Source organism: Phyllosticta citribraziliensis (assembly GCF_038025025.1).
Source record: "Phyllosticta citribraziliensis strain CPC 17464 chromosome Unknown J3D65scaffold_6, whole genome shotgun sequence".
Taxonomy (NCBI): Eukaryota; Fungi; Ascomycota; class Dothideomycetes; order Botryosphaeriales; family Phyllostictaceae; genus Phyllosticta; species Phyllosticta citribraziliensis.
Window position 1 is genome coordinate 1,488,561 of NW_027117343.1, and position 24,430 is coordinate 1,512,990.

At 56.9% G+C, this 24,430-nt stretch overlaps 7 protein-coding genes and 1 non-coding gene across 8 annotated transcripts; 4 read left to right on the forward strand and 4 right to left on the reverse strand.

Moving 5' to 3' along the window:
* Positions 1 to 138: 138 nt before the first annotated feature.
* Positions 139 to 264, forward strand: J3D65DRAFT_t71. The gene has a single exon. It is a non-coding gene; the product is annotated as a tRNA-Ala (tRNA).
* Positions 265 to 796: 532 nt separating this feature from the next.
* Positions 797 to 2,416, forward strand: J3D65DRAFT_624972 (homocysteine methyltransferase). Its single transcript, XM_066800305.1, has one exon. The coding sequence runs from the start codon at positions 1,163 to 1,165 to the stop codon at positions 2,144 to 2,146; it is 984 nt and encodes a 327-aa protein (XP_066655432.1). The 5' UTR covers positions 797 to 1,162; the 3' UTR covers positions 2,147 to 2,416.
* Positions 2,145 to 4,363, reverse strand: J3D65DRAFT_624973 (general substrate transporter). Its single transcript, XM_066800306.1, has 5 exons — positions 3,871 to 4,363; positions 3,530 to 3,824; positions 3,363 to 3,484; positions 2,941 to 3,318; positions 2,145 to 2,891 (listed from the first exon to the last, which is right to left on the reverse strand). The coding sequence occupies exons 1-5, from the start codon at positions 4,077 to 4,079 to the stop codon at positions 2,210 to 2,212; spliced, it is 1,686 nt and encodes a 561-aa protein (XP_066655433.1). The 5' UTR covers positions 4,080 to 4,363; the 3' UTR covers positions 2,145 to 2,209.
* A 4,731-nt stretch (positions 4,364 to 9,094) lies between these two features.
* J3D65DRAFT_667955 (uncharacterized protein) lies at positions 9,095 to 10,173 on the reverse strand (the record flags this gene model as incomplete). Its single annotated transcript, XM_066803069.1, has 3 exons — positions 9,095 to 9,657; positions 9,710 to 9,970; positions 10,020 to 10,173. The coding sequence occupies 3 exons, from the start codon at positions 10,171 to 10,173 to the stop codon at positions 9,095 to 9,097; spliced, it is 978 nt and encodes a 325-aa protein (XP_066655434.1).
* A 1,001-nt stretch (positions 10,174 to 11,174) lies between these two features.
* Positions 11,175 to 12,765, forward strand: J3D65DRAFT_373801 (uncharacterized protein). The gene has a single exon (XM_066795727.1). It carries the CDS (start codon positions 11,455 to 11,457, stop codon positions 12,379 to 12,381), a length of 927 nt encoding a protein of 308 aa, XP_066655435.1. The 5' UTR covers positions 11,175 to 11,454; the 3' UTR covers positions 12,382 to 12,765.
* A 1,779-nt stretch (positions 12,766 to 14,544) lies between these two features.
* Positions 14,545 to 16,437, forward strand: J3D65DRAFT_603284 (histidine acid phosphatase-like protein; the record flags this gene model as incomplete). Its single annotated transcript, XM_066798196.1, has 2 exons — positions 14,545 to 15,063; positions 15,118 to 16,437. The coding sequence occupies 2 exons, from the start codon at positions 14,545 to 14,547 to the stop codon at positions 16,435 to 16,437; spliced, it is 1,839 nt and encodes a 612-aa protein (XP_066655436.1).
* A 280-nt stretch (positions 16,438 to 16,717) lies between these two features.
* J3D65DRAFT_603285 (uncharacterized protein) lies at positions 16,718 to 17,746 on the reverse strand (the record flags this gene model as incomplete). The annotated part of the gene is made up of 1 exon (XM_066798197.1): positions 16,718 to 17,746. The coding sequence occupies one exon, from the start codon at positions 17,744 to 17,746 to the stop codon at positions 16,718 to 16,720; it is 1,029 nt and encodes a 342-aa protein (XP_066655437.1).
* A 4,318-nt stretch (positions 17,747 to 22,064) lies between these two features.
* J3D65DRAFT_374633 (uncharacterized protein) lies at positions 22,065 to 23,429 on the reverse strand. Its single transcript, XM_066795729.1, has one exon. The coding sequence runs from the start codon at positions 23,167 to 23,169 to the stop codon at positions 22,285 to 22,287; it is 885 nt and encodes a 294-aa protein (XP_066655438.1). The 5' UTR covers positions 23,170 to 23,429; the 3' UTR covers positions 22,065 to 22,284.
* Between the last annotated feature and the right edge of the window lie 1,001 nt (positions 23,430 to 24,430).

Below are 24,430 nucleotides of genomic sequence, written 5' to 3' on the forward strand. Positions count from 1 at the left end.
TCACCATTAGCAAGTGACGCCCCAAGGGCACCCACCGAGTTCCCCCACGCCCCTTGGACTCCCGCCTCATCCTAGTCATAAACCTACTTGCCGGAATCGTTTCCAACAAGTTCCTACAACGAACCAACACCACGAATCGGGTCTGTGGTCTAGGGGTATGACACTCCCTTAGCAACATCCAAAACTGCTCTAGATCGTCTAGAATAGTCTCTGATAGCGCTCCTCGAATGGGAGAGGTCCCGGGTTCAATTCCCGGCGGATCCATCACTATCTCCTTCATCTAGGTGATGGGAAGCGTGGTGTTGAGGTTGTGGTGAAGATTTTTTTGCATTTTCGGTGCGAGGGGGTGGAGACGGGAAAGGGACCGAACGGGGACCGTGCACGGGCCGCCTGGGCGTGGGAGCGCGCTTCTTTTTGCGAGAAGCGAGTACGGACGAGCTGGCACTGCTGCGGGAAGTGCATGACCAGAATAATGGGGGTTATGAGCGTGTGGTAAGGTGTTGGGATAGGGGTTGGCGGAGGAATCGGGCGGATGGGTTTTTGTGCGTGGGAAACTGCGTCTTTTGTCCCATGGGCATACCGTTCGCTCTTGCCACTTGAGTACACCCCTTCTCAGCATCCAGAAGTGCTTTGCGCGTCGACTGCATCGTCAGGGGTTGTTATCGCCAGGGGGGAGCAGAGACGTCGTGCGACGCGCGGCGGGAATGTCCTGGCCGGCTGCACTGTGCGAACGCGCACCAACGCCGGCCATCAGAAGCCCCGCCGGGCCCGCAAAAATCTCAGCGCGCCTCGGTCTTCCCGCTCCGCGCGCGCATCAACAACCCACTCTCTTTCAACAACAGAACAACCAAACTCGTCTGTTTGAGCTCGAACACCCTGCAATTGCGCTTGACCGCCTCGATTGCTTCATTTCACAGCTGTGCGCGTCGATTGGAATCGCCCAGCTCAGTCAAGGAGCATTCATCTCTATCGACAGTCGCCAGCCGCCTTGATTCATCGACGCCGGGCGTGAGTGCAAGCGACTCAAAGAGCAGGATCGAATATCCGGAGGAATTAGCAGAAAGGGAAATTTCGACACTAGAACAAAGAGCTAAAGTACATCAAACGCACCATTGCACCGTCCGATTCCTGGCCCGCAAACGGACCATACCATCTCACCACCATGCCGACACCGCCCTCCCCCTCTCACCCTCTCATCCTGGACGGCGGGCTCGCCACAACGCTGGAAGCGCCACCCTTCTCACTTCCATTGCAAACGCGCCTCTGGAGCGCCGCTGCCCTGCTCACGGCGCCCAAAACCGTCCGCGCCGCGCACGCCGCCTTCTTCCAGCACGGCGCGCAGGTTGGCACGACGGCAAGCTACCAAGCCAGCGCGGCGGGCCTGCAGCAAGAAGGCTACGGCTGCAGTCTCCGCGATGTGGTCAGCGCCAGCGTCGGTGCGGTGCGGGAAGCGCTGGGTGACGGCGCGCAAGAGGTGGCGGGCCTCGGCCAGCGACAGGCGCGCTTCGTTGCTGGCAGCGTCGGCCCGTATGGCGCGTATTTGGCTGATGGCAGCGAGTACACCGGAGCGTACGACCTGTCGCGGGCAGGCTTCAAGGACTTTCATCGCGAACGGATGCGCGTGCTTGTGGATGAGGGCGTCGATGTGTTGGCGCTCGAGACGCTGCCGAATGGCGAGGAGGTCGCGGCGTTGGTTGAGTTGCTCGAAGAGCAGGAGTTTGCGGAGAGCGGCGTCGCGGCTTGGGTCAGTCTGTCCGTCAAGAGAGATGCGGCGGGCGACGTGACTCTTTGCGATGGCACGCCGCTGTCTGCTGTCTGCGCCACTGTCGAGGCTTCGAAGCACGTCGTGGCGATTGGCGTCAACTGTGTGCCGCAGGACCTGGTCACGCCAACGCTGAGGCTGTTGAGAGAGCATTCAACCAAGACGCTGCTTTGCTATCCCAACAGCGGCGAAGTTTGGGATGCAGAAGCCAAGGTGTGGAGGGGCGACAAGTCCCACGGCGCAAGCTTGGAGGAGAGGGTCAGAGAGTGGTGGGAGGCTGGCGCTCGCTGGATTGGAGGGTGCTGCCGCGTGGGACCCCGGGACATCGAGATCGTGAGACGCGTGGTGGAAGAGCTTTGGGAAAAAGAAGGAGGGAGAAAGTGATCAAGATGTCTTCATATTGTCATGACTACCACGCAACGCCAAACCATGCAAGGGTATCAAAGCTTAAACACTCGTCTCATCGCCCGAATCATTCACCTTTCCAGCCGTCAGCAAATTCTCGGCCCGGCGCGCGCCTCCGCTCAGTAACACCTCGCGCATGACTTCCTTCTCCTCGGCGCCGGTGCCGTCGCCAAACAGCTCGTCGACCTGCTCCAGAGTCCTGCCCTTGGTCTCGGGCACCAGCATGACAGCCCACACGGCGGCGAGCAGACACATGATGGCGAAAAAGACGTACGTGCCGAAGCCGGCTTCTTCAATCATGGTCGGCACAATGACGCCGATGATGAAGTTAGAGATCCACACCGTCGCCGTCGACAGAGCCACGCCCTTGGCGCGGGTCGAGTTGCTGAAAACTTCGCTGGGTAGCGCCCAGGTGAGCGGCGAGTATGAGACGCCGTACATGATGACGTAAATGTAGGCCATGGCAGTGGTGCCCCAGCCGGCGGCCTTATTTGCGGCCCAGTCGTGCGAGTACATGCCGACAAGGGCGCTCATGACGATGTACGGCAGTGCCATTCCGATGGCTCCCCAAATGGCAAGGGGCCGACGGCCGACTTTGTCGATGATGCAAAAGCAGAGCAGGACGGCGACGAGCTGGCCAATGTTCAATGTGCCAGAGAGGACGAGCGACATTTCATCAGTCTGACCGAGACTGGCAAACAAAGTGGGAGCGTAGTAGATGAAGCTAGGACCGTCAGCGAAGATTTCCCTTGGCAGAAGCACACCGGACATACCCATTGATTCCGGAAAATTGCTGGAAAAAGGCTACACCCACGCCAACTGCAGTGCGGCGCCAAGTGCGCTTGTTGAAGAGATCAGTCCAGGTCAGCCATTCGAGCTTGAGGCCCTTGGCACCTGGGTGGCGCTTCTCCAACATCCTCGCCTGGAACTCGACCTCGGTCATGATGGCCTGATATTCGGTTTGCACGCGGTGGTCTGTCTGAGGAAGGCGACGGAGCCTGCAGAGGCTTTCGATGCAGTCTTCTTCGCGGCCGACAAGACCAAGCCAACGGGGGCTGTAGGGGAAAAAGTGAATGCCGATACCGAGGAAGATGGCGCTGACCATTTGCAGGCCAAAGGGGAGGCGGAAGGAAATGTCTCCCTCGAGGTATCTGCAACTGTTAGCGAAGAAAAAGGAGGAGTCTGTCAGTCTTACTGTGTGCCATATGAGATCCAGTAAGCAATCACCACGCCGAGGACAATGGACACCGATTCGAGGACAAGGAGAGCACCGCGGAGATTTGGTGGGGCAATTTCTGAAATGTACAGAGGGGCACCCTGGTTTGTTAGTCCAAGCCAAAAGAGCGTCATTGATTTACTTACCAATGCTAGAGTTCCAACGCCAATGCCACCAAAGAAGCGTCCAAAAGTGAGAACGGCATAGGTTGGAGCAGCAGTTTGAATAACGGCTCCGATGCAAAAGATGACGACGACGACGCTCAACGCCCACTTGCGGCTGATCTTGTCGGCGAGCCACGGCATGAAGAAACATCCCAAAAAGGCGCCCAACTCCAGCATTGCTGTCATGAGTCCTTTGTAGAAGCCGCTGTTGATCTCGGGATATTGCGCTTTGAATTGTGGCATGACGTTAATAACGGATATCACGCCTTGGTCGTATCTGTTTGGGTCAGCAGAAGTCTTGTGCAGGGCAAAATCACACGTACCCAAAGGAAAAACCACCAAGAGAGGCAAGAAAGGCAGCTCCGCAGACAAAGGGCGAGCCAATGATGCCGCTAAAGCCATCGGGACCGTACGCAACATCTTCACCAACAAAGTCGGGGATATCAGACGTTGGAAGTCTTTCGACGTGAGTGGCACCACTCTCGAACTCGCTTTTGATCTCCTTGTCGGAGAGCACACGCTCCGGCTGCATTGTGGTTTGAAAGACGGCGGAGGAAGAAAAGTCTTGATTGTTTATTGACAAAGGATTGAGAGGACAGTCAAGAGAGACGGGGAAATGCAAGCGTATTAAAGGTACTCGACAACGGTGGGTCTACAAAGCATGTCCAGATTGTGGCCATGGTGGATGCCAGCAAACCGGAAGACTGCCTATTCGGAAGCACAATCCCGTGGAGACAGCTCGGGAAACAGCCACAGCCGTGGGATGGACGAGACGGGCAATTTGACCGACAAGCAGAGGCGTCTGGGGCAGACGTCTGCAGCAGGCCAAAAGAGGGCGAATGACGACGTGAAGCGAGAGAGGCGGTCCAAAGACGCGCCGAACGCCCGCCGAGCCAGCCAATCAGCGACGCCATGCTTTTCCCCGACGGTCGTCAGCGGCGGTCGTGTTTCCTTCTCCACACTCACCCCCAAGACCTGGAGAACTGGAGCCCCAGACTCCACAAGCCGCCGACGGGCCTACTTTGCGTAATACTCGCCTTAGATTGGCCCTTGGCTCCCTGTCGGTGCCACCGCCGCGTCCGCAGCCAGACCACGTGAACACTCGTCGTTTCTTTGACGCCCGGCCTGCCTGTCCTCTCTGGTCTCTTCCAATCGCTTCTCCGAGTGCCGTCGTGCAGTAGTCTTGTATGTGGACGGGCAGACCCGTCGAGACCAGGCCGTTCCCGGTACCAAAGCCCCGACAAGCAAGGAGGCTCAGAATGAAGCATATCTCGCGCAACGTCATACCTCGCCTCCCACCCATCCTTGTATCACCTACTGGGTTGTCCGCAGCAACACGGACTTGGATTGGCTTATGCCTCGTTTGATTCGTCCTCGGTCTATGCCTCTACCTGAACTCGGCCTTTGCTCAACCAAGACGGGAGGAGATCAACGACCGCTAGCCTGTTCAAGACGAGTGTCGACAAGGATCTGTCCATGTTGTGCGGCTCTAGACTGCGACCTTTGGCCTGCAAAGTCAAACTCTACGCTTTGCTTTTTCAAACAAGCCGTGGTGCAATTGACCAAGGCAGCTTCATCTACTTGGCCTCCAGGACGCGTCTCGTTGGCACGAGTTTCCGATCGAATTTGTCTCCACTCAAGCCATCATTTTCAGGCCTTGCAAAGCCCCCGGCGGGACCCCTATTCCGGACTGTGCGTCCTTGACGGCTTATGATCGCACAGGTCGTCCAGATAACGTTTCAATTCCCCAGTATTCTTCTCCGCATTTCTCCGCATTTGAACCTGCAGTGGTCTGGCTGCTTTGCTGAAGCGCAGTCTGGCATGTGCCGGTGGCTCCGCATCCCAGCTCGTCGTGTACGCCCAGTCCTCAACACTACGATGACCTACCTTCCTGTCTTGATGTGCCCCGGAGAGAAGGATGCAACTCTCCCTTCTTGCTACTGAGGGCCAGGCCTCGCCCGTCGAACATCATCCGTGGCCATCCAGCCGCACCGGTATCTATTCTGCGTTGTCAAGTACTTTCAGCCAAGTCATACCCAACAATGCACGTCTTGATAATCCACCTTATCGTTCAGGGTCCGGCGAGTTGAGTCTTCAAAAGACGCACTTCTCCACTTATACCAGGCAGTTCGAGGTCTCGACACGACCCGAAAGGCAATGAATTGCGCAAGATGGACTACGGCCCGGCCCGGGAAAAGGTTTCTTGCACCAAAGGCTTAAGTTCCCGCTTTGTCGCCGCGAGGCCGACATAGCCGACAGTTGTCTAGACAGCTCGAGACATCTTGCATATACATCAGATCTTCGCCGTCGACTACCGATCCTGATATTCCAATGCTGACCGCGAAAAAAACGTCTTCTGGCATCATGCAGGGGCATGTTGCATCGAGTCAAATCCTTGATGTCGATCCAGGCTTCAGATGACCACGGCCACGCTTAGGAAACTGCCACATCCAGTGACTTCAGGGTATAATGCCCCGCCACTTCGGACTCTCAACACCTCAACTTTCCGCAATGGCTGACACACGCCTTTCCATCGGGCTTTCTTATCTACATGGAGCGTCCGTGTATCAAAATTGACAGGGTCCGCTTCGAGGATGCTCTCAACACTTTGCGGAAAAGGTGGGCGCTTGCAACACCGGATCAACGCATACAACCTGGCCGTCGGCCCAGCACCGCATCGCCTGGATTCTCCGATACCACCATCACTCCCACTCATGGCCACTCGTCTCTTCTGCCGAGCAGTCAGCCCAACTCATTACTCTATCTAAGTATCAAACCGGCTCGCGCAATCCTTTCAGCTTGTTGGCCATCACTCCCGCTTCTCAGGCTATACTGCTTGCTCGATAGAGCGCACGGCATTCGCATGGTACCCACTGAACGAGGTCGTAATCGAAACGCCATCCTGATTGCGCCCCGATCAACTGCTCGTGGGCTTACTTGAAGTTGGGATCATTGAGCGGTCAGCGGAAACCCTTTCGACGTTGCTGCTGGGTCGAAATATGGAACACTGGTGGATTAGCAACAGCAAAGGTCCTCAATGTGCCCAAAATAGTATCCTGCCCCCTCGTCGAGAACCTGCACCACGCCTTCCTTTGCTATCTCTCTTCCAGATGCGTATGGTCGTCGACGGCGTTTGGCCTTTGTTCTCTCTCCCTCCCTCTCTCGGAAACTCCAACGAAATCGATGTCATTGTATGTTTGACGACCTCTGAATTCGACGGATCAAGAATCTCTCAACTCCTGCCGTCCACCTTGTCGTTGAGGAACCCAGTCCAAGGGAGAGAATTTCCATGAGCCCGTAGCTGACTGCGGAAGACGAAAAGTGCGCTGTGAGCTCATCTTCGAGGCGAAAAGGGCTCGCAGCGATAAGGAGAGGCGGGATGATGGCGAGGAATATCCAGTTGCGCTATCCCTCTCGAATACCAACACTCCACGCCCTTTCACTCAACCCAAAGCCGCTGCCATCGAAACAAGCTGGAAGTCAGCGCGTCACCTGTCATATGCAGATGGAGAATACGGTCTTCACGTCATGTCTTGCGAGCGGCATAGTGGTCTGACTGTCCGGTCTGACTGTCCGGTCTGACTAACCTGTCGCTCCTTGTGCCACGTGCCACCATCCCTTGGACTCCCGTTGCACGGTGAGCAAAACAAGTTTCTCCCCCATGTGCTTGACTGCGTCTGCGGTCTCTCTGCACCGAAATGGGTGCCGTGGTTGCGAAAGGCGCGTGAAGTTTGCACGCATGCTTTGTATTCTGTTGTCTCCACAACAAGACCAATTCATTCTCCTCTTGGTCGAGATCTTTTATTCGCACAACCTTCCTGCGCGTGTTTCCATTCTCGTGTGAGCTACATGTCTAATTGTTATGTCGGATGTCAATGCGCTTTTCTGTAGCCCGTCGTCGTCAGGATCGAATGATGAGAGGCTGGCTGGTACCAGAGACACAGACAAGAGCCGCGTTCATTTTCAATGCCCAGTCCGCAACTCCCGTAGAAACTCCCCTTGGCCACATGGAAAAGAGGGAGACGCGCTGTCCAAGTTCGTGTGACTCTCGTGAAAACCTCCTCCCTGGGGTCTCGCACACACAATTATGAGCAGAGTCCACGCGTGGATGTGCGTACGCTTGGGGGATTTGAGAGTCGCAACATGCAAACTTCCCGCCTCTGCCATGACCGCAATGAATCGATCACTCGAGGCAATCGTTGAATTCCTTCGCTACCTACCTATCCAAGCGCTGAACTCTACCACCAGCACAAAGTAGCCACTTGGGCGAGTATTGTGCCCACTGGCTTGCGGAAGAGGATAGTAGCAAGAAGAGGACTGTGAGGGCAATCGATCTGCGAGTAGAAAGCATTGTGGAATTTGGATTGAACGATACTGGTGTTGCAGAGCTGGTCGGGTCCGGGTGGCTTAAGTTCCCCTTCCAATACCCTAAGCGTGCTCAATGACGTCATGTCATATGCGAGTCATGCGGGAACGTGACTCCGTCGCGACTGCCTGCCCTGCAGTGCGGTGGCTCTGCCTGCACGCCGCCCCAGCTCTGTTTGCTCTTCGTTTGGTTTCCACGTTCTCCTTCCTCCACCACTTTTGCCCTACCAAATCGTTCAACATGGAACGATTCAACGCATCTGGCAACTTTGCCAAAACAGCTGGGGGACCCAGGGCACGAAGACGAGACGGAAGGCCGAATCTGGCCGCCCAGAGCATTTCAATGACATGGACAGAGAAGCAGCGGATCTACCTGATGAGGATGTGCACGCTGATGAGCCTCAAGCCATTCATCCGGGCGCGACTACCATAAACTCGGAGATGGACGAAGTCGAAAGTGAGTTGTCTGGGTCCTCCACTCCCTTTGCTTTGCACACATTGTCTCCTTGAGCATCTTGTCTCGACCAGTTTCCTCTTTGCCATGAGAAACAGCTTGAGGAGTCGATTTTACAAGATACCCCGGCATATCAGCGATGAGGATGAAGACGCCAAACCTTGAACCACTGGTGATCTTGCAATCGCGTGCCACCGTGCCTGTGCCTTCGATGACTGCCATTGCCCTCCATACGACCATCCCCCATGTATTCGCCACGATAGTGTCATCTGTTTGGCGTATCGACGGCATGACGTATGTCTTGTAGGTTGATCATGAGCAAGACAGCAGAGACCTGAGAAGAAGAAGTCACACAGGTACATATCCGCAACATGGTCATGCGGTGCAGGCTCTTACGCTACAGCTGCAAATTGACCAACACACAGCAAGGACGGACACGAAGCATTCTGACATGCAAAGTAGGGTAACATTGACGTCGACATGCATTTTCTAGCAGCGAGATACATATACAGGAAGCCCATTCTAACCGCCTTCTCCAGCATCGCTCGTAGGCTTACTGGCGTCCTCTCCGGAACCACCGACCGACTTGCTGGCTCCGTTTCCCGCATCGTCGGCAGGTGTGGTGACTTTCCCACTCGGCCTCCTTTCTGCTGGTTGGCTTTGGACGCGGCCCCCAGAAATTGGCGTTCATCTGTACCTGCAACTCTATCGAAGGCCTCTGCTTTCCGCTAGCAGCTTTCTTCTTCTTCTTTCCTATCCTCAGAAGCTTCGGGGCTGACTCCGAATTGTGTTGTCCTCTTTTGAGAGGCGCCGCTTGATGGCTCGATCTCCTCGCAGTGTGGCTGCGCTTCTTCGTCCTCAATGTAGGGTTCGGATCGCGTCATCCTCTCTTGAGAGGGGCCTCTCGCAGGCTGAGGCATCTCGCGGTTCTGCCGCGCGGGTTCGTCGTCAGGGCGGATGGCTCCAGGTGTTTCTCGAGCATTCGGGGCGCCTTGCGCTCCTCCAGCCATGTGCTGGCGTTCTGGATTTTGCTCCGGTTGCAGTTGCAGACATCCGAGGTCGTCGAGGTCGGTGGCAGCTTGCATACCTGGGGTGAGACCCAATCGCATCCCTCGAGCCATCTCCAGTATCTCTTGGACCTTGGGATCGGTTTTGGCGCGCCTTTCGGCGTGTTCTTGCCTCCGCTTTTGTATATCTTCCAGCCATTTTGGGGGAGCGTATCTCTGCCCCAGTGCCGGGAAGTCCGCCACGTCTCTCTTCCCCTCGTACCATCCAGACTCAAGGGGAAAGTCTGATGGTTAGGATCAGCGAGTTTCCGCATCCAAGAGCTTGCGCATGCTTACCTTCGGGCGAGCTCTTCAACTCCCGATCCGACGTCTGTCGTTGGCGCAGAAGCCTCTCAGGGATCTGCCAATCCTGTTGTTCCAGGGCACTGGACTGACCAGGCACAGCTTTCTCCGCCATCTTCCGCTTGTAATACGACCTGAATGGGTCGCGCTGACCTCCCTCAGGGTACTGCCAATCCTGTTCTTCCGGGCGACCTCGATCCCACATTTTGGGGTTGGTCGGGGTCGACGCGCCGTCTTCACTGACTGCCGAGTTTGCTTGACAGTATCAGATACTACTCCAATTCAAGAGCTTTCGCTTTCTTACCTTCAGGCTGGCCAGGCCTGGTGGTGGTGGTGGTGTCTGTGTCTTGACTTTGATTAGCACTCTGAAGATACCGCGACGCGACGAGTTTGGGGGACAAGTTACTGGCCGAGGGAGGGTTCTTGGTGGAATTTGGAGGAGAAATTTCTTGCGTCATCTACTTGCATTTCCATCAGTACCTGTGAGCTCTGCAAGCACTCAATTCCACCAAGTTCCAGTGCCTGGCTTCTTCCCTCGACCTAGTCCCGAATCGGACGAATGGACTTCGCCGCCTCCAAGGCCTGTTGACGACAGGATCATGAACTTCCAACTCCCAAAGTCCAGGCCTGCCAGCGCTTTGCCAACTCGACAACAATGACACCGCTATCTGAAATGGAGGCTCATGCCACTGCCAAAGAAGCTGTCAGCCAAATCTGCGAGACAAGCGGCCAAAATACAGATAGATTGGCTGCGGTCGAGGGGCGTATCTCAGGACGGTAGTGATGGCGACGAGATGCTGCACCAAAGGCGGCTCCCGGACATGACGCGAACCCAGATGCGCTTTGTGAATGACATTCACTTCGCTTCACAAGCTCCGCCATCACAAGCTCAGGCCGCGTCTTGAAATGGTGTAGGCGACCACAGCGCCGTGATGGTAGCGCCCTCCAGTCCCCATCGCCAGTCTCCTCCCACCCGACTCCATCACCAGACCACCACCTCCAGATCACCACCCACCCATCCTCCAATCCATCTTTTGACATCCTGCATCTCCTCCCCTCTTCGCAAGCATCAAGCTCTGAGCGCGTCTTACACCGTCCCTCCTACAAGCGGCCTTGCTTCGCAGAGGCTCGGTGGGGGCGCGCCCTCAAGCTTGTCACCTTGCCGACGCGTCTCCTGATCCTCAACCTCACCGCACATTCGTCGCCCTACGCGCTGCGAAGCGCCGGTAAGTAACAGCTACCCAACTTCATCCTCGCTCTTCCGCTGACCTCTTGCCCACAGATCTTTGCCCAAAGCTCGCCGCTTTGACCCGCTGCGCTCAACCTCGGGGCTTAACCGCCAAGCGCGTCCAAAACAAAGCCGTCCTCGAGACATCTTGAGCTGAGGTACGTCGGGCCTCCAAGCAGACACAGTACCTGCGGCAAGCTGACAAGCCTGCCTCCGGTCGCTTGAGCCGGTCGGCCAGGACCCTCCGACCTTGTGTCGCTTTCACCTTGAGTCAACCCTGCCCTCTTCCCCAAGCTTGACCGGACTTCTCGCTGACGCTCTCACAGGCTGCTTCCACCCAGCCCTCCACCTTTCCTCCCTCACCCGCCAAGATCGCCACATTTCCGGACACTTCCAGGTACGTTCCACTCGCCACTCCTCTTGTCTCGTCCATCCTTTCCCATGGGTGAGCGGTACATGAGGGCGGCAAGATCATCTTGGCTTCGGCCTCGTGGAAAAGCTCTGCTGCTCCATGAGTTCAATCGAAACCGCACAGCTTTGCGTCTCCTTTCCGCCTTCCTCCCCCTCCTCTGCCCAATCTCATGCGCGACCGGACTCAGGTAAGTCTGCCCCAATGCCACACTCTTTTCACTCGCTGACCACATTTCCTGGTAGTAATCGCGATTTTCGGGGCAGTCACATGCCGCTTCTCCGTGGGGCCCCTGTGGCTGCTAACAGAGGCAACATTACAAGACGACAGCCAGTGGACCGGCCGGCCACAGGGCACCTCTTGTCCGCTCGCCAACTTGTGGGTGTCTTCGGACAACCCCAAGTCGGGTTCGGCGCTTTGACCAGGACAGGTATAGCCGCCGTAAGAGTCAAAGTGTCTGTTGTCTCTTGGTGTTCAGCTCTCACCTTGGGACGCGGCCGAGCCTTTTCCGGAATGGCAGGCTTCCCGTCCCAGTCAAAATGCGCACTTCTTCTTCCTACCTTCTTCTTCTTCTCTCTCTTCTACCTCTTCCTCTCTTTCTCCGCACGCAACACGGAGCTCCTCGATCTGATGGCCAGCACACTGCGCGGTCCGGTCAAGTCTCTGCGTTGCAAGATCAAACTCGCAACGGTCAAACCGCCAGGCACTTGCATTACCTCGGCTGGGCTGACAAACTGCGAAACAAGCCTTTCTCACTCAAGACTTTCGTCTTCATCTCATCCACGGCCAGGACCTCAGCGTCCGCTCCCTGTTTCTCACCCAGTTGCCTGCCCGTTGCGGGTCGGGGCGCAGGGCAGCAGGCCAAGAAGAGGCGCGACGCCGGGAGCCACGCAACAGCTCGAAGCTTGCTCGCTTGATGCCTGGCAGCGTCGCGTCGTCCACCACACCAGTGGTTCTGGAACCTCGCCTCGCGGTGAATCCAGATCTGGGCTGCCTACCCGGCGGCCAACAGAAAGCCCAGAGCATTGAGCAAACGCTGTTCCGGACAGATCTACTCTTTGCCCGGTTCCCTTCTCTTTGCGAGAACCGGCAGTGCCATTTTTGCTAGTACCGCGAGTCCGGATCGCGACAACCGGACGTTATGGTGAGCTGTGGCTTTCTTGGGTGAGTGGCGCGCACCTTGGTTTCCTGGCGAGAGCACTATCCCGGAAGGGTGCATGGAGCCCGATTCCTGAACCAACGCGCCAACCTTTTCCTCACGCGACATGGAGTCTTTGATCTGGCCGCTTGGTCAGGTCAAGCTTCTCCTCGCCAGATCAAAACTCGCGACAGTCAAACCGCCTGGCATTGCATTGCCTTGGCTGGGCTGACCGACTGCGAAACAAACCTTCTCAATCAAGACTCTTGTCTAAATCTCAACACGGCCGAGGCTTCAGCGCCTGCTTCCTGTTTCTCACCCACTTTCATTTCCGTTGCGGGTCGGGGCGCAGGGTAGCCGACCCAGATCTAGACGTGACCGGGCTCCGGTAAGTTTGCTTCTGAAATCTTCCCCTCTTCCTTCCCATGCTCTTCGAGTGCAAAAGCTCAACTAGCTGACTCTTTGTACAGTTTTCACGTTGTTCTGGACGCCTTCGGGGGATTCCAGTAGGGGGTGGCCACATGCCTCTCGCATGTGGCTGCTAACAGAGTCGGCTCGACGTCTTCAACCAGGGCGGCCTGGCTCTTCGAGCACATTGGAGAGCGCGTCAGACTGAGATGCAGCCATATCCGCCGTGCTATGAAAGAGCCAGTGACCAATGCCTTGCGAAAGAAGGAAACAAACGTTGATCGGCTCTTGGTGTTCAGCGCTCACCATGGTCCTGCAGCCAGCCACTACCCCGGAAGGGTGTCTGGTACGCGTTCCTAAACAATCGCAACCTTTTCTTCTGTCCTTCTACCTTTTTTACTACCCGGCCATTCGCTCAGATTATGGCGCTGCCCAAGGTCTGGCGAACGAATATCGGGCCTCGAGATTGAAAAGCGCAGTGATGATAGCACGATTGGTCGTCCATACCAATCTGGGCTGCGATACGCTGCGCGACATGCCTAGTCTTAGCATAGGGAAGTTGTTCAATCAAACGTCTCCTCCGGTGCATCATCCACTCCAAAGATCGTGAAAAGGCAAGCTGCTGGCCGAGAGCCCGGATGCCGCCGCTGGTTGCTTGTCGTTGCCGTCTTTGCCACCGGCGCAGGACAAGAAGATGCTGCGCCGTGGCATGGGATCGACGTGATGCGCATTCCTAGACGGCCAATCGAGAGGCTTGAGTTGCCGGGCAGGGACAAGCTGAGTGGTGGCATTCCAAGCACTCGATGTATTGGAGGAGAAGCTGACGATCCTTCGGTCATGGTGGCCAGCGTGCGAAGAGGTTGGATGCTTCGCGCAGAAGAATCGTGTTCAGAGTCTTCGTCCATGGTGTCGCGTTTCTAGGCTGGCTGATGGCTTTTGACTGAACGCTGAAGGTATTGTGCACATGGAGCAATGGCACATCGAAATGGAGATTTTGCAGAAGTCGATTGCTCGCTCAGCTCCAAAGGCCATCGCGAAACGAAGCCGCCTCTGCTCTTCTATCGTTCCAGTCTGTCCTTGTGAAGCCTTTGGGCTGAAAAGGCGGCAGTGAGCTGCAGATTCCAGATTTGCTGATTGTCAGATGGCGTCTTTGCGCCCCTTGCTGATGGCCCATTGTTCGCAGAAAACTGTTGGAGCGTGGGTTGTGCCGGCCATGCTCAAAGCTGTAAAGGCTACCGCTGGACTGCGGCCAACATCACGTCTTTTGATGAATGACGACAATTGTGAGCCGTGAGAGATGCCAAAGGACTGCGGAAAGATGAAGGGATGTCGTTGGTTGACCGTGTGCCGTCGAGATGCGGACGGAGATCCGAACATTCACCGCATGCCATCTGAAACCCGGGCCTGTCCTCCGCTCACTCCAATGCCTTGTTGTCTCCTCAACAACCTCCTCGCAGCTTCGCCATCGAACCCCATGCCTCTATATATGGTCCCATCGCCCCCTTGAGTCCCAGGCCATGTCACTCTGCCCCGCCCGCCGCCGTCTTGGAAATGAGATGCAAAATCGGCAGCCCGCCTCCGCATCCGACCAGACATGACCTGAGCCAATGAGGCGCCCGTCCAGCAGCACGCCGTCGCCGCCCATCATGGCTTTTCGATCAAAGACGCGGCACAGGTACGCCGTCGCCTGGTACGAGAAGCCTCCTGCCGACGACGACCGCGACCGCCCGGCCGCGGGCACCGCTTCCTACCAGCTCGCCTGGATCCTCGTCGTCCTCGTCAGCTTCCTCACCGTCGGCATCATCCTGCACTCGGGCGACCACGTCGTCGTCTCGTTCCAGCTGCGGCCCGCGCAAATCCCCCTTGAACGGCAAAAAGCTGCAACCGTCGCTGGGCCCAGGAAGAAGCCTAAATTGACCGCTGCCATGGCGGCCAAGTTTCTCAACAGCTCCGTCGCTGGCGCGTGGTATCCGCCGGCGCAGTCGTGGATTAACAATCTTGACGACGTTATTAATGGGACTGGCGTTCATGGCTTCATTTTCAATTCGTCGTTTTTGCCCGAGGGCACGCCGTATGGCACGTATAATTGGTGCAACATGCCGCACGTAAGAGCTCAGGAATATCCAGTTGCGAGTGACGAGTACGAGTTGGAGTACGTCGAGGTGGTGAGTTTTCCCAGAAGCTCGTCTCATCTCAATATCAAAATCTAACACCACCAGATCCACCGCCACCACAAACGTACGCCCTATGCCGCCAACACGTTCCCCCGCGAAAACTACCCCTGGTCATGTGACGACGAAGGCCTCTTCTACCACGCGCAGCCGCTCAACCCACCGGGCAACGTCTCGGCGCCGACGTACTGGTCCGTCTACACGTCGCCGTCGAACCCCTTTGCGCCAACCAGCGGCTTCAACGGGTCGTGCCAGTTCCCGCAAATCACGCGCGGCGGCCTCGACGACGCGTTCCAGCACGGGCTCGACCTGTGGTCCGTCTACGGCGAGCTCCTCAGCTTTCTGGAGCCGCAGACGGCGCGCGAGCAGAGCGCGTTCCGCGTCACCAACAACGTCATCACGTCGCAGGTCTCCAGCATGCTGATCCCGGGCTTCTTCGCCAACGCCTCGTCGCCCGCCGCCGCCGCCGCGCAGCAGCAAGCCAACGTCCCGCTCCACATCCAGCCCGCGACGATCGACTCGCTCGAGCCGGCGTACACGTGCAGCGCAGCGACAGCCCTCGCCGCGCTCTACGGCGTCGGCAGCGCCGCGCCGTCGTCGAACTGGACCGCGCACCTCGCGGCGTCGTCGCCGCTCTTCGCCGCCCTCGACGCCATCTCCGGCGTCAACGCGTCCAGCGCCGCCTGGCACCAGAGCTGGGACCACTACTTCGACTCGCTGTCGGCGCGCCTCTGCCACGCGAAGCCGCTGCCGTGCCGCACCGGCGCGCCCACCGACTGCGTGTCGCAGGCGCAAGCCGACGCCGTCTTCCGCCTCGGCATGTGGGAGTACGGCTACCTGTACCGCGGCGCCGTCGAGAGCCTGGCGTACGCCGTCGGCGGCTTCGGCGTGTGGCTCGGCGAGCTGGCGGCCAGCCTGCGCGGCGTCGTCGACGCCGACGGCGGCCAGCGCGTGCGCTTTCGCCACAACACGGCGCACGACGGCTCGATGGCGCGGCTGCTGGCGCTCCTGCAGGTCGACGAGATGGTGTGGCCGGGCATGGGCGCCGAGGTCGTGTTTGAGCTGTATGCAAAGAATGTCAGTGTGCCGGTGGAGTCGGCCTCCTCCTCAACCTCCTCATCGACGGCTCCCCCGTCGTCCGCAGACGCAGACGCAAACGCGAAAGACGAACCCCGCGCCTTCCCGCTCTTCTCGTCTCAACCGACCACGACGACGAAGAAATACTTCCTGCGCGTCCTCTGGAACGGCCAGGTGCTGCGCAGCTCGCACCCGGCGCTCGGCAAGCTGGACATGGTGCACGCAGACGCCGTGCTGGCTTATTTCGACGAGTTGGGCACCGGGGCGAAGGTCAAGGAGTTGTGTGGGTAGGGGAGTGAGCGGATCAGTAGTTGGCAGATAATTTTTGTCTACGTAGGTAGTGTGTAATGCCATATTTTCCGCGACATGTTCGGATCGTAAGCTACCATCTGATTCCAGCGAGATACCCACCCTAAACGCGCCCCTAAACGCGGCCCTTCGCCATACATCTTCATTTGCAATGTTCATCACACACGACGCCAGTATAATCCTTCCCTTGGAGCAAAACAGACAAAAAATCAGGAGGCAGCGCACAGGGAGCATTCCGCCGCTCGAACAGTAGGGTCCCCACTCAGCTGACGTCGTCGTCCGAGTACGCCCTGACACGCTTGTTCCTGGCACAGTCGCCATAGCCCTCCTCCATCCTCCTCTTGGCCGTCGTATGCTGGGCCACCTCACTGGCAATCGAGTCGGCCAGGCGGGCGATGTGGGAGAGGTCGCGCAGGGAGGCGACGGCGCTGTGGACGAAGGCCGACATCAATTCCGAGAGTACGGACTGGAACCGTGACGGATGCTCCCGGGACAGCTCGCTGAGGAACGGCGCGAGATACATCGCCATGGCGGACGTTGTTGTCGTCGTGTGGGCGCCGTGGACGAGCGCTTTCATGGCGCCGGACACGACCAGGCGCAGGTTGTGTGTGTCGATGTCGCCTTTGCGCAAGAAAGAGCTCCAGTACGCTGCCATAGTCGCAAAGTCCAGCGGCTCGGCGTTCATAGCATTGACAGTATTGCGCATGGCCTCGAAGGCAATCGTTTCGATTCGGCGCTCCTCTGCGGCGTCGTGCTGCTGCTGCAGGTCGCGTTGCGGCGGCGGCACCTCAACAGGCGCGAGACCAGCAGCGGCCCTCCTCCTCGCGGCCCTGTCGCAAGGCATCGAGCCGTAGTGGTAGTTGAAGCAGAACTGGCACTGGGGCGTCCGGCACACGCCGCCGTGGTGGCACGCGCAACGCCGACATGGGCCCCTGCCTCCTTCCAGCTTGCGGCCTGCCCAGCGCGTTTCGTGGCGGCGCTCGACCTCGTCGCGGCTGACGTGCGGAGGGACGTGGACTCGGAGACACCAGGCACAGGGTGGCCGGCCCGCGTTGTTCCAGTCGTTGGTGATGCTGGCGTCGACGACCTTCCAGCGGTCCCAGGCGGCGAGGCGCATGCTCAGTGGCAGCGACGTGTCGCGGATTGCAATGCCATCGTGGTCAATGCTTGGATCTTGGTAGTTCAGGTGTTCCTCGACGCGCCGCTGGTTCCTGTAGTCATACGGGAATTGAATGTGCCCATGGTTAATAGTGAACAGGGCGGAGCGGCCGGTGCCGAAGTGAAAAGCCATGGTGGAAGGGCGAGAGAAGAGTACAACACGAGAACGACTGGAGGGTACTTTATGAAGCGTTGGGAAGGATGAGGACCATTCGATTGACGTGCCTCGAGTGGTGTTGAAGAGGAATGGCGAGCTTTTGAGCACCGGTCACGATTTTGGCTGTCGAGTGTAAGTAGAAGAGAAGGCACGTCCCAAAGCGGCAACTACGTCCAACATCGAACGTCTGGAAAGACTTCACCTTCGATCGACTCAACGCAGCGGAAAAAAATTCGTCAAAATCGAACGCGCGGAAAGAGCAATGAATTTCACGAGACAGGTCTCTTCGCACCGAATGGGAAAACGCTTCAACAGGGCGTCCAGATGAATTCCTCCCTAACTTATTCTATCTTTATCTTTACACCCGATTTTAGAACTAACAAGCTCCCAATGCGAGAGTTGCATCCATCTTCTCTCACTGTAAAGGTATCTGCCTCCAACAACTTGGTAATCCATGGAGATCTCTCCGCCCTTGAGCAATCGAAAGTCCGACTCCTGCCCAAGCTCCTCCGTCGCACCGCAACCCCACACACGGCCATGTGCAGGCTCTTTGTCGCTTGGCACCTGGGGAGGCGCAGAGAGAGCCGGCGGAACAGGGGCTCTGCTGTGTCAATAGCCGGGTGATGACCAATGGACGGCGTCGGTCGCGGGGGACCCAGACTGTGCCACAGCCACACATGTGCAGTGAATATATACGAAGAAAATAATCAAGATCGCAGTCTGGAGCAAGCAGTGCAAGTGAAGGGCTCCAGCTCGGTTGTCGCGGTCTGCTTCAGATTCCTGAATTTGGTCGAGGGTATTCGGTAGCCTCAAGCTCGCCGCAGTGGCCTCGTCGAAAAAAGCCTGCCACAGAGACTTTGCTCTTGGCTTGGACTCGGATTCGAGAGGCGGTGCGAGTGATCCGGGCAATTTCCCGCAGTCCAAACCACAATGAGTCGCTTTCTCCGGCACTGGCGAGTGGAAGAACGTGGATTGGGCTCAAGACGTGGAGCGGAGACTCCAAAGTCGTTGACAATGTCTGCGGCTCGCCCTCTGGACGCCGACCCTGTCTTGACGTATACCCCTGGCCGGTCCATCTTCCCATTCGGGTACGCTGTTGGTCTTCAGGAACTGAGTGGCGATCTCTACATGCTCCGGTCGCCGCTAACAGACGGAAATAGGCTGTTCGTCCACATCTTCCAGGTAGCGCCCAAGACTTGGGAGTGCTCACTCATCTGCCGCAACACATGGAGCGTTCAAGAGCTGTTACGGGAACCAAGGCGTTGGGAAGTGAGTGTCGTAGAGAGCCGGCCCACCGACCCAATCAAGGCCTGCGGGAACGCTTTGGATATCTGCACGGTGGATGCGATTGGGTGGAGTCAACCCGTCAACCAGAGCGTCATTGTCCCACTCGTCGCGGGAATTTTCCTGGTCCCCGAAGCATCTTTGGCTGGATGGACATGAGAAAGCAATGGCAGCGGACGGATGCAGTCGGAGGAAGGGTGGATATACATGTCGATATACGAGTTAATCGGTAAAGAAGAAAGTGTACTGCGGAATTTGCCGGTAGTCTGCGGGAAAAGTAAGGACACTTGAGTCGTTCCACTGTGTGTCTCCAGGTAGACTGAGAAGCGGACTCGGACTCGGAGAAATCCCCATCGCCAGTGCGGAGCTTGATGCACGGCCGGCTCCTGGTGCATTTTGTCCGAGTCGACAAAGGCTTAGTGGAAGCGGGAGGGCTTTTTGTAGTTGCCGACAAAGCTGGGAGCTCTCGGGCTGCGCAGCGCTTTGTACAAGGAGTGCATTGGCGGAATTGGTCGACGACGGCTTCAGTGCAATCATCTTTCAAGCACCCTCGTCCCAAGCCCTACGGGGGTTCGCTGGAGACCTCGATTCGATTTCCAGATTTCAAGCTGGTCCGACTTTTGATGGCGTTTTGACCAACCCAGTGAATTGGGAGAAACGCTTGATCGTCGACCTCTCCTTGAAGTGGTCCGCCTGGAATGCCTTTCTCTCCGCACGGAAAGCTTTAATCGGCCGTTGTATCTGAGCGTCATTAGCACTATTCAAAGGTGACAAGGTCAGAAATTCGGTTGAAAGCTTACATATAAGGACAAGATATACGGACAGAACAAATCCGATGAGTCGATTTTGAGCGCTCCTTTGATCGTCAGCCCTCGCTTCAATGGAAACGCTCTGCTCCGAGCTGGACTTCGACGAGTCGGGATTCTCCACCTTCAATGACGCGCTTGGGGGGCATCTTAGTGGTGGTAGCAGATGCGAGCGATGTAATTGAAGGTTGCAGATTGCAAGTCTATGCAATTTTGCACGCTCCCGCAGCCAAGGTCTACCGACTTGCTGTTGGCGGAGAGGGCGCGGACGATTGGATTGGTTATGCGGAACCAATCCAGATCCTTTTATGCCGAAGAAAACAGCCAAGGGAACAGCGCGGCCTCTCGAACGGGAACTGGGACCAATAGTGTAGTTGCGCAGTGAAGTTTCCTCAGTATCGACGCGTGTACGAATGGAGCCAGAAACGAGATATATACTAAAGGCGCACAATTCGGTCAGTCCTGAGTCTGCAAGACAGGGAGCTGTAGACACGTACCTGAGGACGGGTCGAAAAATCACAAGTTCTGCGTCACAATCCTGAGGTTTTCACAAGAGGTCCACTCTCCCGCAGAGCGACTACACACAAATCAGTCATTATCCCATTAGGGAGCCGACGGGAAACACAGACACAGTGATGGACTGAGATCTGGAACAGAAAGGAATGTTCAGGTCGGACTTGCAATCCACGCAGAGGGCATCTTTCGGTGTCCTCTTCTGCAGAATTGCGGAAGGCTGGTCGTTTGTCCTTCCATGATCGCTATAGTGCAGCCTCTGACAGAATCCGCCTCAGAGAGATAATGCTCGGGGTCGTATCTCGGGCTTTCGATCAATGAATCTGATGAACAAACAACCAAATCAGCAACGTGTGGCGAGGGGGTCGTACGGAGGGCCCTGCATTGTTTAAGGGGGAAGGTGAGCAAGAGGAGCGTTCGGGGCGCTGTGAAAACTTACCAGCATGGGTCCGAAATCAGGAAAAATGTCCATATGCAGGATATACAACAAGACCCGTTGGCCAATGCAGTTGTCGAAAGTGAGAGACGTCTCTAATCTGGACCAGTGGACGAAACTCTCCACAAGCATGTGCCAGGAAGCCTTCCCCGCAACACACTCGACGTTGCATTCCTCTTCCAACAAAAGAGGCTACGTCAGCCACAAAAACCACACGAATGACCACACCTGCGACCGTCGGCCACTTTTCTGCACGTGTGGAGTTCTGGATACGTACGGTGCCCTCAAGATGAAATCATTTGTTTGTGGACGTTGGGAGTCTGCCCAGGTCGACCCGTCGTTCCTCGTGTTGAAATCCTGGGCGGCAAGAGTGGCCCACTCGCTGTCGATGGAGAGTTGATCGGTGATTAGCTTTGCCTGACGGTACCAGTCTTCCCACTCATGAATGGTCATCACGTGGACCTCGTCATCCATGGAATGGTCCTTTGACGAGTCGCGGGCCGCAGGTCATGTGTAAGACCAGAGGAGAGGGATTGGTACGAAGCACCTTTTTTCCGGCCCGTGCTGCGTGTCTAGCTACACCGAATCCGTTTCGTTCCTCAGGAGCGCGCCGGCGCGGTTGAGCGACTCGAAGCTGACCTTCGACGAAGACGTTGACGGCGTTGGGGGCCAAGGCGTGGAAGCTGGGAGTAGGTGGCAGCATCTTACTCGTACAACTGGCATTTGATAGGGTGTTCATACTGCGTGTGCGAAGTGCACGTGAGCCGGTGACAACGCCGACTGTTGCTGCAATGAGCAACCCCCAAGACTATTCTCACCCTGGCGGTTAAGAGAACAGCCCTTGAGCCGGTTTCCTGTTGTTGGTGCAGCCAAATTCGGAGAATAGTTGTCGCTGTCTTTCAGTTCCAGGCTTTTGGGCGCAGATGGCTTGTTTGATGCCAGATTGGACACGCGACCGATGCGCCGTTCGGAGCCAACAGGGCAAGAGACCAAGCTGGGGGAAGGAATCAACAAGACCTGTGAAATTGTAGACATCTGACACTATACAAAGGCCACTCGAAGCTGCCGAAAGGATGTCATGCCCTGGGCAATGTGCGCTCCGAATGTGGGCACAAGCTCCCGGGGTCTTGACTTGACCAACCGTGCCGGTTGCAATATACAAAAACAAAAATGGTAGGGTTGTAAAAGACATGAGGTCGACGCGGAGTCGCTCGCCGCATTTCGTGGGGAATGGCTCGCCGAACGGGACGGGCGGCGGTGGTGACGGGGGGCTGCGCGTGTGCATGAACGCTCCCGGGTCTCTCCAGATCAAGTGTTCCATCCACTTCTTAGAAGCCAGGACTCCTCATCGTGTTGAGAGCACTTGGATTTTGCTGACCCTTGGTTTCCTGACAGCGCCCGCCAAAGAATGAGGACCAAGATGAGTGCGTCCCAGCCCAGATGGAGCACATGCCTATTGTTGTTGGTATAGGGCTTTAGGGGAGCAGCAGGAACCGGCATTGGGGGAGGCGTGCCGTGGCGGGCCTGGTAGCGTTCCACCGAGTCCTTGTGTTCGTTAGGGGTCGCCGCGACGGCGGATATACGCCGGGGCAAGACGCACACACATACGCCGGTGCGGAGTTCTCTGTAGCCGGTGTTGTGTTGGCGTCCCGGCCACAGGCAAATGACGTTGCGGCACTGACGCAGGTGACTGGATGTCTTAAGTGCCCGGGCCCTTTCGCGCAAGACGCGCAGAACAACATGACGTATCGGGATTGGAAGTAGAGGAAGGCGTATATACGGTGGATTGTATAAAAGAGTGAGAGGAAAAGTAAGCGGGAGAACCGATTCCCAAGCGGGAGCAAATCAGTGGTATTTCTTCTGGAAAGGAGCGCTCCCCACAGATTCTGGGCACTGATTTGGTCGACATGCGATATCTCAGCGTCTTGTGCGCTTGACGGACTCGTGGGACTCGGTCTTCTTTGCCGGTGTTCAGGCAGATAGCCCGGACAGTCGCGCTGCGACCAGGGGAGCAGGGAAAACCAGGCTGGAAAGTCGTAAAGTTCCTGGAGTTCGCACGTCATCGCGTCTTCGACAGGCCTGAAGACATACGGCCGCCTGCTGTGAGCTGCTCCCTCTCGCTCGGAGTATCCCTGAAGCCTCCGCGGCCGGTGGTGGCAGGCATACAAAGAACGGAGGCCGACTGACGCCGAAAAGGTGAGCTTCGGCAACAGCCTGGAATAGGATGTGTCCGAGAAGGGTGACCGAGGTCTTCTTTGGGGGCCTTTGCCGAGAGAAGAAGGAGGAATGTTGTCTCGCTGACCATTCGCAGAGAGGAAGAGGTATATACGGCCATGCCTATGGATTCTTCCATCAGTCATGTCCTCGAGGGCCACGCGTCGCGCCGTGAAGAAGTACACGATGGCGTGCTTCTCGCTGTCAGCTGGCTTGATCCTCGCTGCAGTGACGAGTGACAGCGCGTGGATTGCTGGGAAAATTTGTCGATGACGCAGCAACTCTCGGCCGGTTTGAAGTTGTGCGCTTCCGAAAGTTGAGAATTTTGATGTTTTTGATCGCGGCCCTCGTCTTCCACTTCTGTGGGAGTTTGAAAGCTAAGCCGGATTCGACAGCAGAAGAAGTGCCTTTGGGGTTTGAGTGTTCATTACGCTCCTCTTCAGGACCCGTTGACATTGCGCGCCGAGGAAGACGCAAAAGACTTTTATGGGCAACCTCCACCGGCCTGGATTTTGGGGTTGCTGACAAGCCCCGAATCCTGGTCAAGCAGGCTCTCCAAACAGATCTGGCTCGCGTCCAACCAATTAGCATCAATTACCCGGAAACATTGCAAACCAGATGACGCACCTGTTCAGACAAAGATCTTACCTTTCGCCAGTGACATCCAGCCCACAGAGACCCATCCCATCTTGCGCATTCCGCTTCGACCGTCCGCCACAGAGACAGCAAGATAGCTCCACCGGGAGGGCTTAACCCAAAGCCCACCACTGCGGCATGTCCCTTGAATGAAACGGTCTTTGACTCCTCGGTGATGAAAGGCTGGGCGTCGGGACCTTTGGGAGCATGCTCTCGGAGCCGCTTGTTGCTTGTCGCCGCCTGCTCTTCCGCGTCGCGCTTTCGGACTGGGCGAGGTCAGGCTTGCAATTGTGGGCCTCGAAACTACAACTTACCTTTGGTTCCTGATCCGCGGGGCTAAGATGGTGGAGGAAGTGCGCTGCGGGAGCGTCAGCGACTCATCGACAACGTCTTTCCATGCAAAGTGATGAAGACTCGGCAACAGAGTCCCAGACATCGAGAGGCGTGGAGATGGTTATATAGGACGAACATAAAACAAGCAGGCCCCGATCTCATGCGCGTTAGCATCATTATTTCCACCAAAGATACCAAAAGGCTCACCTATACATTCAAGCCGTCCCCCAGACCGCAGGCCCATGGCGAGGGGTTGTGCTTTCACCCATGGTAGCGTGAGGTGCGACCGCGCCTGGGCGAGAGATCCAGGCCGTGGGGCGGACAAAGGTCTAGATGGCATGGGTTGTTGCCGATTCGGTCGTCGCATCAATTGGCCCGCGAGGACGCACGCCAGCGGACTTGAGCATTGGCTTGAGCCTTGGCTTTGCGAGAAGAGAG

Bases quoted from the DNA above. Each gene is read 5' to 3' on its own strand.
- J3D65DRAFT_624972 (XM_066800305.1), top strand. From the start codon at position 1,163: ATGCCGACACCGCCCTCCCCCTCTCACCCTCTCATCCTGGACGGCGGG.
- J3D65DRAFT_624973 (XM_066800306.1), bottom strand. From the start codon at position 4,079: ATGCAGCCGGAGCGTGTGCTCTCCGACAAGGAGATCAAAAGCGAGTTC. The intron at 3,825-3,870 runs GTACGTGTGATT...TGACCCAAACAG, and splicing joins CTTGGTGGTTTTTCCTTTGG to ATACGACCAAGGCGTGATAT. The intron at 3,485-3,529 runs GTAAGTAAATCA...CTAACAAACCAG, and splicing joins GCGTTGGAACTCTAGCATTG to GGTGCCCCTCTGTACATTTC.
- J3D65DRAFT_373801 (XM_066795727.1), top strand. From the start codon at position 11,455: ATGAGTTCAATCGAAACCGCACAGCTTTGCGTCTCCTTTCCGCCTTCC.
- J3D65DRAFT_374633 (XM_066795729.1), bottom strand. From the start codon at position 23,169: ATGACTGATGGAAGAATCCATAGGCATGGCCGTATATACCTCTTCCTC.